Source organism: Balaenoptera musculus, chromosome 2 (assembly GCF_009873245.2).
Source record: "Balaenoptera musculus isolate JJ_BM4_2016_0621 chromosome 2, mBalMus1.pri.v3, whole genome shotgun sequence".
Classification (NCBI taxonomy): domain Eukaryota; kingdom Metazoa; phylum Chordata; class Mammalia; order Artiodactyla; family Balaenopteridae; genus Balaenoptera; species Balaenoptera musculus.
The window spans coordinates 95,422,393-95,437,334 of NC_045786.1; the positions used below are offsets into that span (position 1 = coordinate 95,422,393).

At 36.6% G+C, this 14,942-nt stretch overlaps 1 protein-coding gene across 2 annotated transcripts in view; it reads right to left on the reverse strand.

Moving 5' to 3' along the window:
• Positions 1-14,942, reverse strand: part of CDIN1 (CDAN1 interacting nuclease 1) — a 212,536-nt gene that overhangs the window by 142,752 nt on the left and 54,842 nt on the right. The window contains exons 2-4 of one of the 2 annotated variants that reach the window (XM_036840017.1): positions 12,234-12,279; positions 11,278-11,342; positions 3,574-3,634 (exon numbers count right to left, since the gene is read on the reverse strand). In XM_036840017.1, the coding sequence (XP_036695912.1) occupies positions 3,574-3,634; positions 11,278-11,342; positions 12,234-12,279 (172 nt within the window). The remainder of the gene's footprint in view (positions 1-3,573; positions 3,635-11,277; positions 11,343-12,233; positions 12,280-14,942) is intronic. The other variant, XM_036840027.1, reaches the window with a different exon arrangement.

Consider the following 14,942-nt stretch of genomic DNA (forward strand, 5'->3'; position numbering starts at 1 on the left):
ATCACCATCCTTAGGCTTATCTGAAATGTTACTTAGGCTAGTACAGAAGCCAGGGAGGTAACTTTTTTATAAAGGCTCAAACAGAAAATAGGGAATACTCAATCCAACAGTCATTTTAATTAAAAATGCATCTACTCTTTTGGAAACCTACTGTCTTCTTTTTGGTTCTCAGGTCCCTTATTAACTACTGATTTAATTTCACCAGAAAATAGGTGTGTGTTTTTCTGGAGTAATAATGCTCCCTTAAAACAAGTCTTTTATCTTAGGTGTAAGACAGCAAATGTTCCTCATATATTATCACCATGATTTTTTCTTGACAGGTTTTCAAGTCCTGTACTCATACCAAAATTTTATCTTGATTTAGTAACTAGACAAAAAGGCTGGCTTCATTTGTATGAACAGTTTTTTCAAATATGTATGTACTCGGATGCCCTTAAATTCCCCAAGTAGAAAGAAATGCTTTCCACGAAGCTGCTTATTCCTAGTAACCCACATCAGAGCTGACACATGAAAAATGGTGAAATTACTGAAGGTAGTCCAGCCTGAATAAGGACTACCTTATTAGTTCAGGTACTTGCATCTCCCTAATTTTCATATTAATCATGTGTCCATCTTTCTCTGAAATAGGGCCATCATGCTTCATGTCAGAATTTAGCATGTAAGTAAAATTCATAGTGCTTCAAATCTCACTTGAAAATATTTGTGTGGAGAAAACAGAATGACTGATCTTATTATTACTAACAAAGCAAGATTTCCTAAAATGTTCATTTTTAGCCTTGAAATAGGAAAATTAGTATTAAGATATTTATAAAATCAATGACGACCACAGAGTCCCTACCATCCAAATCAAATTTGTTCTTATTTAAGAGAGCTGCTACACACTATAATACATCAATGTTATATATTTCTCATCAATTTTTACAGTTTTCACTGATTAAATATATAGTGACTCATAAAGCATTACCATCACATCAATTGTCACCAGATGCAAGCATATGTCATTTAGGTATTAACTATCATATAAAAATGGCAGCTTGGTTGTTTAGAAGCCATAATCTGGTACCAGTCATTCCCAACTTTCCCTAATGCATTAGCAATCTCTCAGAAAGTGCTATTATCTCTGTACTAATCCGCAGCCAAAGGAGAGAAAACATCTTTAAATAACTATTTATTTACTTTGATTAAACACTACTATATATTCATGGTAAATAACAGGTTTATTGATATAGGAGAAAGTGTGTCAGTGGGTTAAAATTTTCCATATTACCAGAGGATGGAAGTTGAGGTCAGCTAAATAAGCTAAGCTCAACAGAAATATCCATTAAAAATTCAAATGAATATAAATTGCTACTATATAAAATTTATGCCACCAATATCATCTATAAAAATGGCTACCACAAGGAAAGGGAACACTCTTGCACTGTTGGTGGGAATGTAAATTGATACAGCCACTATGGAGAACAGTATGGAGGTTCCTTAAAAAACTACAAATAGAACTACCATACGACCCAGCAATCCCACTACTGGGTATATACCCTGAGAAAACCATAGGTCAAAAAGTGTCATGTACCACAATGTTCATTGCAGCTCTATTTACAATAGCCAGGACCTGGAAGCAACCTAAATGTCCATCGACAGATGAATGGATAAAGAAGATGTGGCACATATATACAATGGAATATTACTCAGCCATAAAAAGAAATGAAATGGAGGTATTTGTAATGAGGTGGATGGAGTTAGAGTCTGTCATACAGAGTGAATTAAGTCAGAAAGAGAAAAACAAATATAGTATGCTAACACATATATACAGAATCTAAGGAAAAAAAAAAAAAAAGGCCATGAAGAACCTAGTGGCAAGACGGGAATAAAGACACAGACCTACTAGAGAATGGACTTGAGGATATGGGGAGGGGGTGGGGTGAGATGGGACAGGGTAAGAGAGTGTCATGGACATATATACACTACCAAATGTAAAATAGATAGCTAGTGGGAAGCAGCCGCATAGCACAGGGAGATCAGCTCGGTGCTTTGTGACCACCTAGAGGGGTGGGATGGGGAGGGTGGGAGGGAGGGAGATGCAAGAGGGAAGAGAAATGGGAACCTATTGTATATGTATAACTGATTCACTTTGTTATAAAGCAGAAGCTAACACACTATTGTAAGGCAATTATACTTCAATAAAGATGTTTAAAGAAAAAAAAAAAAAATGGCTACCACATTTGCATTACACTCTTTCTAGATGTTGTATCAAGAATGCTTTTTTTTTCATAAAGAACACTCTTCTTTCTCATAAAGGACAATCAAACTAAATTCTGAATTAGTTATAGCTCAGATACTTCAAGTTGCTAATAGAATCGACTAATAACGAAGTCTGGAGACATTTAAAAACCACCTTGCTCTAGAAATTAAAAAAAAAAAAAGAATAAAATATCAATAGATGTTTTGCTAGGAGGAGGCGAGAAATTCATTCTATATGTTAACTATCCTATCAGATTGTGTAGACATTGCCTAGACTACTAAAACCTTCCAGTAACTTATAGGTAATTACTCATTGGCTGACTGTAGTGGTGCACAGCAGACAGAAGCTGTGAGAGAAGCCATCCTTCCTTGCTAATATAACATGGAGAACTCGCTGCTACTGCAATACTTAATGCTCACAGTACCTAGTCATCTTTAATGCAAACACACATTTTCTGCCTTGCTTCTATGCTTTCCATTATAATGCAACACAAAAATAGTGTACATTTCATTCCATCCCTATGAGGTTTGCATAAGCAGTTCCAAGTCAGACTAAATATTGTATTGCTCTTATTACGGTGGATAAATATTTTAAAGTTTCAGAATTAAATATTTTATTTTTTCTGTACGCTCTCTGCAGCTATTATGAACTTTTTACAGCTTCTTCATTCATGGGAAGTCTTTGGGGTTTCCTTTTTTAAATGTAAGACTATTATTTGTTTCCCCAAACAAAAGCAGATAAGAGTTAACAGATAAGTTCAATAAATCACTTCATGCTTGGTGTTAATAAGAAGAGTATGCTTCTTCACATAAAGAAAGGCTTTTCTAGAAGGCATGTATCTTTTATTATAATAAAAGTTTGCCAACAACAACAATAAATGAATCAAGTAAATGTTACATCTTTAGGTATACAATTTCTCTCTTCATTTTTATGACAGCATAGATTTTCTTGGCATACATCTCTGTACTTGACACAGGTATGTCTCACACTAAATTAAGACAACACATCTAAAGAAGAGCATGTCCTGAGCTGTTTGGTTGAAATTTCCCACAAAATAAGAAAACAAGAAGCTGTTTACACATGTGCTTTAAAAGAAGTAGACTAATTATGTTAATTGATTTATTAATATATGAAGTTCTTGGTCCAATTATTAAAAGTACAAAGAGACCAGGGAGCAATTTAAATGTCTACTGCATCTAAGATAAAATGTTTTATCTGCTCTGCATTTCAAAATCTTTTTTTTTTAAGGTTAATTATAATTCTAAGCAAAGCTACTCTAGATAGGCCCCTTAGGTTTTATGTAAGTTTAAATAAAATAATAACAATAACTTTACCTCATTGGCTAGCTCCAGGAGTACTGGGGCAGCTCCATTTTTCCCCACTCCATTCAGATACCTAGACAAGACAAAGCCAAGTGGTAATGCAGTGACAAGAAAAGGCCAGCATAGACTTGTCAGCATACCCTGTGTGTACATGTTTCTCCTGGGCAAATGCCATGATCAACTCTAGTTAAAGTATGCTACTGTCATAGGAAAGCACTGAAGGGAAAAGAATAACAAAAACAACTTACCTCAAAACCACTGGCAACTAACTAACTGAAGTTGGGGACAGGAGGTCTGAGTACACAGGTCTCCCTTGTGTTCACCTCCTAACATGTAAAGTGAACACAGAGGTGATTTTGAAAAGAACTATCCCTATCACCCTGGCTTTATCTATAATACCACAGTCACTCATGGGAAGGAAATAAGTTTACTCCTGAAAAACGCATCCATGCAAGCATATCACTTTTTTATTTACTTTTAGTTCATAGCATTGGTTGACACCTTATTAGGAAAAAAATGGAACAGGCTTTTCATCAGTGGGTCAGCACACCTTTAATAGGTAATACAAGCCATCATCTTATCTGCTCTGGATTTCTGTCATAACCTTCAGCTCTCCTCATACCCTAACCCTGCAAAACAAACAACAAACAAACAAACTCCCCAAATTCATCCCAGACATGGAAGCCAGAGTGATTTTTTTTAGAACAAAAATCTGAACATACCATTCTCCTCCTTAAAACACTTCAAAAGCCCCACATTAAATCTCAAGATTAAATTATAACCACTTAAAAATTCTCGTAAGGATCTTCATAATCTGGTTCCTACCTACTCTCTTCAGCCAGCCTCATCTCTAGTCACTGTTCCCCACTCCAGCCCTTCACCTGGATAACTCCTGATTCAGATTGCGTGTCGCCTTTTTCATCCACCATGACCTGGGAGAACATTAAGTATCCCTCACGTGCAGTCCAGGAGCGCCTTGTTCATCTCCCCATCACTTAGCCCAGAACACTGTATCTGCTGAGTTACTTGTCCATCTCAAACCCATCCCGACTGTAAGGCTGAAGGCCTCATGAAGGTAGAAAAATTTCATTTTATTCAATTTATTATGCCTAGCATGGTTCTTGGCTTATACTAGGTGATTATACTGTAATATTGAATACATACTTTTTTCTCTAATAAATGAGTACTTAAATAATTTTAAAAAGCCATTTTAGGCAAGAAAATAAAATTAAGTATGAACATTTTCTCTATAGTATACTGTTTGATTGAATAAACTAACAACATTTGTTTGATAGTAAAAATCAAAGTCAACAGGTGAGGTCTTCCCTGTAACTGCCAGAAGCAAATACTAAATTAAATTACATTATTTCACAGGTATGCTTATAAAGATGTATGATTTCCAATAAATGAAGTGGAATAAAATCAAATTATTTAAGGTGGGGAAAGTCTCAGGATTATTATAACTTCAAAGTAATTCTAATAAATCCATTTTCATCTATTGGCCCTTTCTTGAATAAATTGTTTAGGAATCTAACTGGGAAATAAGTACTTTCATTTCAGGAGCAAGGGAAAAACAAAACAAAAATAAAAACAAACAAGACAAGTATGGTTTAGAGAAAGATCCCTGGAAACAGGTCAGCTAAGACCTTCATGTCAACTTACAGAACTTCCATTGCACTGATAGGTCTGCTCAAGGAACAATCAGTTCCGTCAAGTCGGAGCAACTAACCAGAGCGCACATTCATTAAGCATTCTGATTCTCAGTCAGGGTATTTAAGCCTATATTGATAATAGTATATCTTTACAACTCTCTACTTAACATTCATTTATCCCACAAATATTTTTGAGAGCTAACTAGTTGTCAGGGCTTAGTCCAGGTTCTGAAGAAGCAGAAGGGAACAAAACTTCTTTGGTTCCTGCCATCACAGAGATTACATAACAGTGAAGAGACAGAGAAGAAAAAGAGAAATAAATATATAAAATAATAACATATGCTACAATATAATATAAATTAGATGGGTTGGTCAGGAAGCCCCTCTCTAAGGAAGTGACACCGAAGTAGAAACCCACAAGAAGGAAAGCAGCAAGTCAAGAGAGGAAGAACATTCCCAGCAAGAGAACAGTAAGTGCAAATGTCAGGAATATGCCTGGGCTATCTGAGGACTGGGAAAGGCTCTAGTGAGACCAGAGCAGAACCTCTTCTCAGGGGTTAATTTGGAAAGAATGAAAAAGAACAGCTAGACCCCAGATCACTGCCTGTGCCTGGGAACTATCATTTTGAGTCCAAATTATATGGTTTCATATAAATGCTGCATCAATCACAATCCTGGTAATGACCAATAGAACACTTCTATTAAGTTTAAAGAAACAGGAGTTGGTCAAACGACAACATTAGCCCCCTATATCTGTATAGTCTATATAATATTTGAAGCATGTTCATACTTAATACAGTGGAAATTCCTAATTATGAGCTTGATTACTCTTCCCAGTTGGTCATATAAAGAAACCAAACTCCAGAGTACTGATGAAACCCATCTGGGCTCCCCTAGCTGGTAAGCAATAAATCTCTGAAATGGACTGCTGATCTCCCAAAGCCTACTGAGATGTCCTCATATGCTGAAAAGGGTAGACCTGCTTCTAAATATATTTATTCTCCAATTTGTTTCCCACCTATACCTTATAACACTTCAGAAGTGCTAGGGAAAAGAAATTAAGTTAAAATTAATCTGAAGTTGCATTTGTCCTTTCTGGGAACTTTAACTGTCCCCCATATCAAGTGACAGATCAGGTTTACTCAAATTTTTAGATATGCAATCAAAGGAGCATGATAATTACAGAAAACATTCAGTAAGGTCATAATCAGAAATTCCTAATGCTACCCTTCTCTCCATCCTCAAAACATCTTGTGCAAACTTACAGCATAGACTATTCACACAATTATAATGGGTTATTTCTCCCTCCTTGGGGTAGGGCTACACAAATCAATGTTGAACCTTCATCCAACAGGTCCTTAGCAAAGATCTGAATTGTAACTGGGATATAAAGATGTAATCCTGAACACTACACTAAGGTGACCTGGGCTACCTTCCTGATGCCTATTTGCAAATTGAAATTACTTTGCATAGACTGCATGCCATCCTCCAGCTTTGCCACAGGAGGACTAACAAATGTATATCCCGTGGGTGAAACCATCCTTAAAATATCTTCCCAGAAGGTCCATTTTATGATGTTTTTTGAGTGTGAAAGATCTATTAGCATCTAAGATTAAAAATAATATGTATTGATTTTAAATATAAGGCAAACTTATTTAATCTTAACATTTTTACAACTATAATGGTAAAACTTGAAAAATCTACCAAAATTCTTCACTAAGCTTACATCTGAATACCACCTTTGTTGATTCTATATCGAAAATCTCTGGAATCCATCTCCATGCATGCAACTATTTTCCCACTAAACAGAGCAGCTGAGGACAGGTATTGTGGTTCTTATACTTGGTTCCTAGCATAGTAGATGGGACACAGTGAATGTAAAGTAAATGGTGCTAATTAAACAAAAACGTGGTTCAAATTTTTAGAAACTATCTGTATCACGTGTTATCAGTAACATATTTGAACTAACCTTTTTTCCATGTGAACATCTGAATAAAATCCAACTGGTCTGATTCTCCAAAGCTAATAAAGCTGGCCCCTCAAACAGTGTGTGTTGAAAGAAGGGAGGAGATGAGAGACAGTATTTCTAAACTTTGCTATTGATGAGGAAACTTGTAAAGTTGACCAACTTGTGTGTGTTTGTGTATATGTGTGTGTGCACATATATGCCCATGTGCACTGATCTAGATAAATCTAAATAAATTTTACCAAGTATGTTTCCTGTTTAGAACTAAAATGCCATTAGTACAGTGGGAAGGAATAGAGAGTTCTTTTCAACATGAACAAGCTGTGTCTATACACACACAACATGAAGAACTGAGGAAATTTCCTCAGTAATTCAAAAGCTTAGGAAAACATTTTCTACTGTTGTTTGGATACTTTGAAGTTTCAGTTAACCATGATGGAATCACGCTGTGGATTGTATGGTCTTAAATACAGACTTCAAATTCTGAATTGAAAACATCTCAATGCTAGCAAGAATACAGAGACACAGGAATTCTCTGATATTGCTAGTAGAAATGTAACCATTACTATCTTTCTAGATGGTTATTTGACAACATATAATAAAATCATTAAGTGCTCATTGTTTGCACCAGTAATTCCATCTACAGAAATATTAAGAGACTAATTCAAATGTAAAGACTTATGCACCAAAATATGTATCACAGTATTATTTATATCAGAATATTGGAAACATATATGTTCAACAGAGGAATAATTCAGTAAATTATGATACCTTCATATGATGAAGTAATAAAATAAAATGTTTACAAAACGCTCTCTTCAAAATAATATCATGTCATATATATTTTTCCAAGTATCAAATTCAGAATTCACAGTTGCATATATAGGATGACCTCATCTATGTAAAAATGGATTGACAAAAGACTGGAACGAAAAACACCAGTGGTTATCTATGGGTGCCACAATTATGGGCAATCCATTCATTTCTTTTTTATACCATTAAAAATGCACTTAATTTTCACAATAGGAATGAATTACTTTTATAAAAGAAAAAAAAAAAGGAAGAAATTGTTGAGATTGTCAAACTGCTTAAGTATGTTTTGATATAATTTTGCCTTTATTCTAATCAGCTGGGAAACAAAAACCTTTCAAGGCCAATTTACCACAGAGAATACAGGGACATTCAACCTGCACATTTAGAACAAGAGACCTGTGAGGTCAAATCATCTGAAAGGTAACAACACAGCCTGTCTACAAGCACAAAGTGCAGGGCAGAAAAGTCAGGAAGCGGGGTGGTAAAATAAGAAACTAGTCAGACTGCTTTCCTATTAGTCGGTCCATTACAGCCTAACTTCAAGATTGTGTTTCAAATGTCGTGACTCCTCAAAGTAATTGAGGTTCTCACATTTAACTAAACTTAAAGAAATACGAGTATGTTTCTATATTTTCATTATTACCGAATCAACTGTTCGAGTAACCATACTTAAAGATCTTTGTTTTTGGCCTAAACCAGGTAATCCAATAAAGTATGTTCATACCTCAGAAATCAAACATACTTTTTTTAAAAAAAAAAAAAATTTATTTACTTATTTAATTTTTTGGCTGCGTTGGATCTTCACTGCTGCGCGCGGGCTTTCTCTAGTTGCGGCGAGCGGGGACTACTCTTCGTTGTGGTGTGCGGGCTTCTCATTGCAGTGGCTTCTCTTGTTGCAGAGCGTGGGCTCTAGGTGCACGGGCTTCAGTAGTTGTGGCACGCGGGCTCAGTAGCTATGGCTCACGGGCTCTAGAGCGCAGGCTCAGTAGTTGTGGCGCACGGGCTTAGTTGCTCCGCGGCATGTGGGATCTTCTCGGACCAGGGCTCGAACCCGTGTCCACTGCATTGGCAGGCGGATTCTCAACCACTGTGCCACCAGGGAAGCCCCTCAAATATAGTTTTTAATGAAACTAAATTTTTTAAAAGTAGCATTTAGAGATGTTAGAAATCATCTAATTAAAACGGCCTTTTTACGATGAAAAAAATGATTATTAGAGGGCAGCCCATGGCCTGTTAGCAAATCTCCAAATTTCTAGGAAATGCTTTATTTAACTGGGCCTTAAAATCTGGAATAGAACCATACTTTTATATGAAAGCCTAAGACTATAAATTTTATAAATAAGAATGTATTTTTTGACACGTGAGCCACTTTTCAGTCTTTCGGTGGAGAGTCTGGTTGCCAAAGCAGTTGTTGGCTTCACAGCACTTCATGGGCCTTTCTCAATTTTATACGTATGATTTAGATTATGACTTTAAATGTTAATTTCACTGAGGAGATTATGACTTTTGAATAAATCAATTCAAACTTTACAAAGACTTCTTAAAGAGTAACTCTCCTAGATATAAAAGTGTGTGTGTGTGTTTGTGTACACATGTATATTTCTTTAACAGACACTTCTACTCAAAGCAGAATATATCTTTTACCACTATGGCATAGTGAATACTTTTTTTAAAATCTAACTTCAATAACTTTTCAATAAACACTCAATTCTTAAAAAAAAATGACTTTACAGAAACATAATACCAATATTTTATCTGCATATTCATTTAATTCATAGAATTTTCGTGCATAAAAATCATTCATCTAAAATCAGTGGTGTCACTCTCACCACAGAAAGATTGCTCTGTCAATCTTTTTTTTTTTTTTTAATATTTATTTTATTTATCATCATTTATTTTTGGCTGCATTGGGTCTTCGTTGCTGCACGCGGGCTTTCTCTAGTCGCGGCGAGCGGGGGCCACTCCTCGCCGTGGTGCACAGGCCTCTCACCGCGGTGGCCTCTCCCGTTGAGAAGCACAGGCTCCAGGCGTGTGGGCTTCAGTAGTTGTGGCTCGTGGGCTCAGTAGTTGTGGCTCACAAGCTCCAGAGCGCAGGCTCAATAGTTGTGGCGCATGAGCCTAGCTGCTCTGTGGCATGTGGGATCTTCCCGGACCAGGGCTTGACCCCGTGTCCCCCGCATTGACAGGCGGACTCCCAACCACTGCGCCACCAGGGAAGCCCCGCTCTGTCAATCTTAAGTGTAATAATTTAAGAGCATATTTCAAACTGTTTTCCTTTCCAGTATGCCCTTAAAATATTTAAGAAAGCAACAAATAATTTCTAATGCAAACCATAACCATTTACCATTGTAAGTTATTCACTCATATTACAAAGCCAAATTTTTTTAAATTTTTTAAAAAAGGAGCTATTTTAAAGATTCTTTTTGTTTCAGAGCAAGAGGTTGGGAACTATAATAAATTAGGCTGAAATTAAAATATCTCCTGAACATCATGTTATTGATTCAATACTCAAGACTTTCCTTTTAAAATATGAACCCCTCTTAAAATCTGACAGTTGGAGCCTGCGTGTCTGGAGCCTGTGCTCCGCAACAAGAGAGGCCGCGATAGTGAGAGGCCCGCACACAGCGATGAAGAGTGGCCCCCACTTGCCACAACTAGAGAAAGCCCTCGCACAGAAACGAAGACCCAACACAGCCATAAATTAAAAATAAATAAATAAATAAATAAAAATTAAAAAAAAAAATCTGACAGTTGTACATTATTATGTGTCTCCATATGTCCTTACTTGATTTATATCTTTTTTTTGCCTTTCTAAAATGGCTAACCCAATACGGACGATGCAAAATACAACTGTACCAAAATTTAATCTTATTTTCTAATATACTTTTCAACGTGCTGATTTAAATAAGAAACAAAACTGGTTTGAGAACTTTCACATATACATGTAGATATACGTATGCATGAACATAACGCATCTATCCAAGATATGCGCTTACAATCAGTTTCAAGCATCCAACTGAGATTTTCTAATACTGGAACAATTTCTTACATAGTAAAGATTTCACACACATGTCAATTAAGATGGTCTCACCATATTCTTTAAATCCATACAACAGAGTATTTGAGAATTTTAAAAAAATATACTTGAAGTCTTAAATAAGAGACTTAAAACAAGATACCTTGGAATGTTATATAGAAAATCAATTTATTAATCTAATTTATTCATAATTATTATTACAATTAATAGGTATTATGATACCCTCTAGTGGGGCAGGCAGGTCATACCTCTGGTAATAACTTTCAATTGCTTCCGAAGTATGATGTTTGGCATGTGTTCTCTTAATATGTTTCTGAAACAAAATAAAAAAGATTTTTATGTTGTGTCACAGATCAGGTTCAAGAACAAAAATGACACATTTCTTGATCCCAATGTCTAACATAAAGGGCAAACCGAATAACAGTTTGGGGATTTGGGTGGTGGTAGATCCTTTTTCCCTTCTACTCTACGAACCTATGCATTTTAATCTCTATTGCGTGGCTGGGATGTCTCCAGACTGTACCACAAGGTACAGTATATATGTAAAAGCCAACAGGGTCATAGTAATTGAATCTAAATTAAGTTTGCTTAGGGTTGTAGAGGGCAAAGAAAAACTTGTTCCCTGTTTCAACCTTTGTATTAATTTTCCCTCAATTCAATTCCATCTAAGTCCTCTGCACTCTAGTTTTACAATCCAATTGCCATTTTTAACCAGGAAGAACATTGCTTAAAAACAACTTATTTGAAAACTACAAAAAGTAATTCCAGAGAGACTTGCCACTTGACTGACACCTGTCATCTCATGATAAATGACTCCATTTTCTGCCTCTCTTGCCTTCTGCCACTCCAGCAATGGTCATTTATCATCATCTCTGTCAGCAATGGAAAGCGGCACTGACAGTGCAAGTCAGCAAACATTTAGCACATGGAACCACGCAACACAGGGAAATTATTATTGTCAGAATAATAATGGTTTAGCATAATTTATTACAGGTCCACCAAATAAGCAAAGGCTAGATGTTATTAGACAGATGGATGCGTAGGCTTGGCAGGCCTCCACTGAGACGCAGGCGGTGCTCGATGTGGAAAGGAGAATATCCTCCAACCCAATCAGAGAGCTGGCAGTTCAATTACAAAGAAATAAAGGGACATTCATCATTCAATTAGGCACCTGTCAACCCTCACAAAGGAGAAAACTTCTAACCTGGTACTCCTGGGAGAAGATGCTCAGCAGAGTGGCCTGCGATTGACTGGAACAAATAAAAGAAGGACAAAGTTAATTACTGGAGTGCACGGCAAAGAAACAAAAGAGAAAGGAGCTTCAAAGGTAGGCCTGCTGCCCTGTAATCTAACAGAACATGAAAACAAGTGTGGAAAAGTTGTTCCAGATGAACACCTCAAACAAAGGCTTCCTGCTGCTAGGTCAAGGAGACAGAAAAAGGGAAAGGGGAAAATATGGATGGTCTCAAAGCAAACTATCATATGATTTGGATTTTCTTAAACTTTAGAATGATTATAAATCATATCTGTACCATGCAGGTATGTTAAAAGGGACCAAAAGAGGCAAGGTTTATCCCCATTGATAAATGATAGTTAAATCCCATAAACAGTAGAAAATGCAGTTCATTCACTGGCAACATTCTGAAATTTATTTTGTTAGCAGGTAGGTATCCTCTTCTGTAGGTCTCTCAGATTCAAGGGGGGAAACTTCGCTCTTCACTAGAAGTAGCACAGAGACCACTGGAACATTCCCACCGATACTGGCCTGCTTTGAAAATAGAAGCTTTCAGAGCAGAAAGCTGAGGTCCTTGAGGACAGCATTCCCTACGACTGCCATAAGCCTTATTCATCTAAGACTCCATGCAATGTCAAACACCTGGCAATGAAAGCAACCTGGAAAGCATTCTTCCCAAGTGGGAATTTTCCTCTTGCAATTGTTAACATTTAGAAATGGAACAGAATTTTTTTTTTCTCTAAAAAGCAATCAATAGCCCACTACTATTCTTTTTGATTGCCCCCTGTAGATACAGCTGCCTTATCATATCTTGAAAACAATTAATTATTTCTGATATATTTTCCTACCAAATGCTATCCGAACAAATTACAGTGTTAATAATTCTGCTTTTATAGTACACCAAAGCACTGTGAATAATTAAAATTTTTCTATTCATGAATGAGACTGCTTAAGCTCATCACAGGTAATTTGGAGAGTATGAAATAAAAGCAATGACACCATATTTCTTTACTCACTGTCAGCAACTGTCATCTCTTGCATGTCATCACAGATTTGGCTTCTAACCCCTTTCCACTCTTATTAGATTACAAAAGAATATGTTTTAAAAAAACACCATAAATGTTTACCAAGGAAAACCAATAATTACTAAAGGACTGTTTTAATAACTCAAAAGTACTGAGAAATGATCGAATAAAATTATATATCCACCATAACTTTTTCAATGTCTCTAAAAATGGAAGCCACCTTTGAAAAAGCCAGTTCTATGTATAAAATCTTCCTATTATGCCTGGCTTGCCTGAGCTTCATATGCAAATCACATACCCTAGTAGGGTTGCTGACAACCAACTCCTGAAAAAAAATGGCAAAGTTAAACCCAAATCTTTATAAACTACTGAATAAGTCACTATGTTAGATATTTATGTACAATAAATACAGCCCTCCTCATTGCACAGCAAAATATATTTATGTTAACCAATTAATGGAAGGCAAAATGTCAGTCTCTTGGTCTCAAACAATATGATGGAAATAAATGTGCACGTAATGGGCAAGTCAGGGACCAATGACTAATAAGGAGGAAACTAAACTGAATAAAACAAAAGGATAATGGTAGACGCTCAGAAAGGGAAGACTAACAGACAGCAGAAGGAATAAGCCCAAGAATAAACAGTTCAAAGTGAGAAGTTGGTCAAGAGTTGAGAGCACTGTAAAAACTGAGGACAAGATAATGCCTTCAATCAGGAAACTGTCTTAAACAGCTCAGAATTCAATTCAGCTAAAACCATGGACATAGCCTATGGAGCAACACGTTTTCTCAGCGGCCAAGAGGGTTAGAGAGAAAATTCCAGTTTACACTGGGGGCAAACCCTGGCTAGAGCTAAAAAGAGAAAATGACTTACCATAGTAAAATAGAAAGACAGACTTGGGTCCAAAAGGCTTTGGGTCTGGCTGACCAGACAAAGCTGTAGAGAACTAACTGATCTTCGCTAGGTAGTTTGTCAGTCAACACTCTCTTCCTGTGTGTGCTAAGCTTACAGAAGAGCGTTGTGAACAAGCCTCACAACATAAAGAACGGGAGAGTAGTTTTAGTGCAACTAAGACACTGACCCCAGTGTGTATTATTTGTTACTCTCTTCCAGTGTGTGGATTCTGAGGAGGGATCCCAAGGCAAAAGACTGGTGAGTGGAGAAATCATGACCTCGAGGGTCTAGCTTCAAAGAACTCACCACCTCTGCCTGCCCCCCGCTGCAGTTTCCCCTACTGTTTGATCTGATTGGCAAGAGCCACAGAAGTTACGGTTTAAATTCAACATTCCTTAGGTTCACAAAGAATATGGTTTCTGGCTAGAGAGGAAGAGAGGAGAAGATGCTGCGTAACTAAAAGGCTTATCTTAAACATCACAGTCAGTCCATCAGCAGTTTTCACTGAGCATCCACAGTGTCCTGAGGTCATGGATATGGGAAAATATGCCTCCAAAATAAAAACATTAAAGTGGACAGGAATTGATTGAGAGGAAACTTTCAACATATACATGCGAAAAAGCAAAAATCAGAACATTGTCAAGTGCTCACATATTTTCTAGGGATTTAGTGAAGTAAATCATACCCTGAATCCTCACATATTTCAAGACTTTGGAGCATACACTTGTCACTTAGCATACATGTGTTTTCCATTTACATA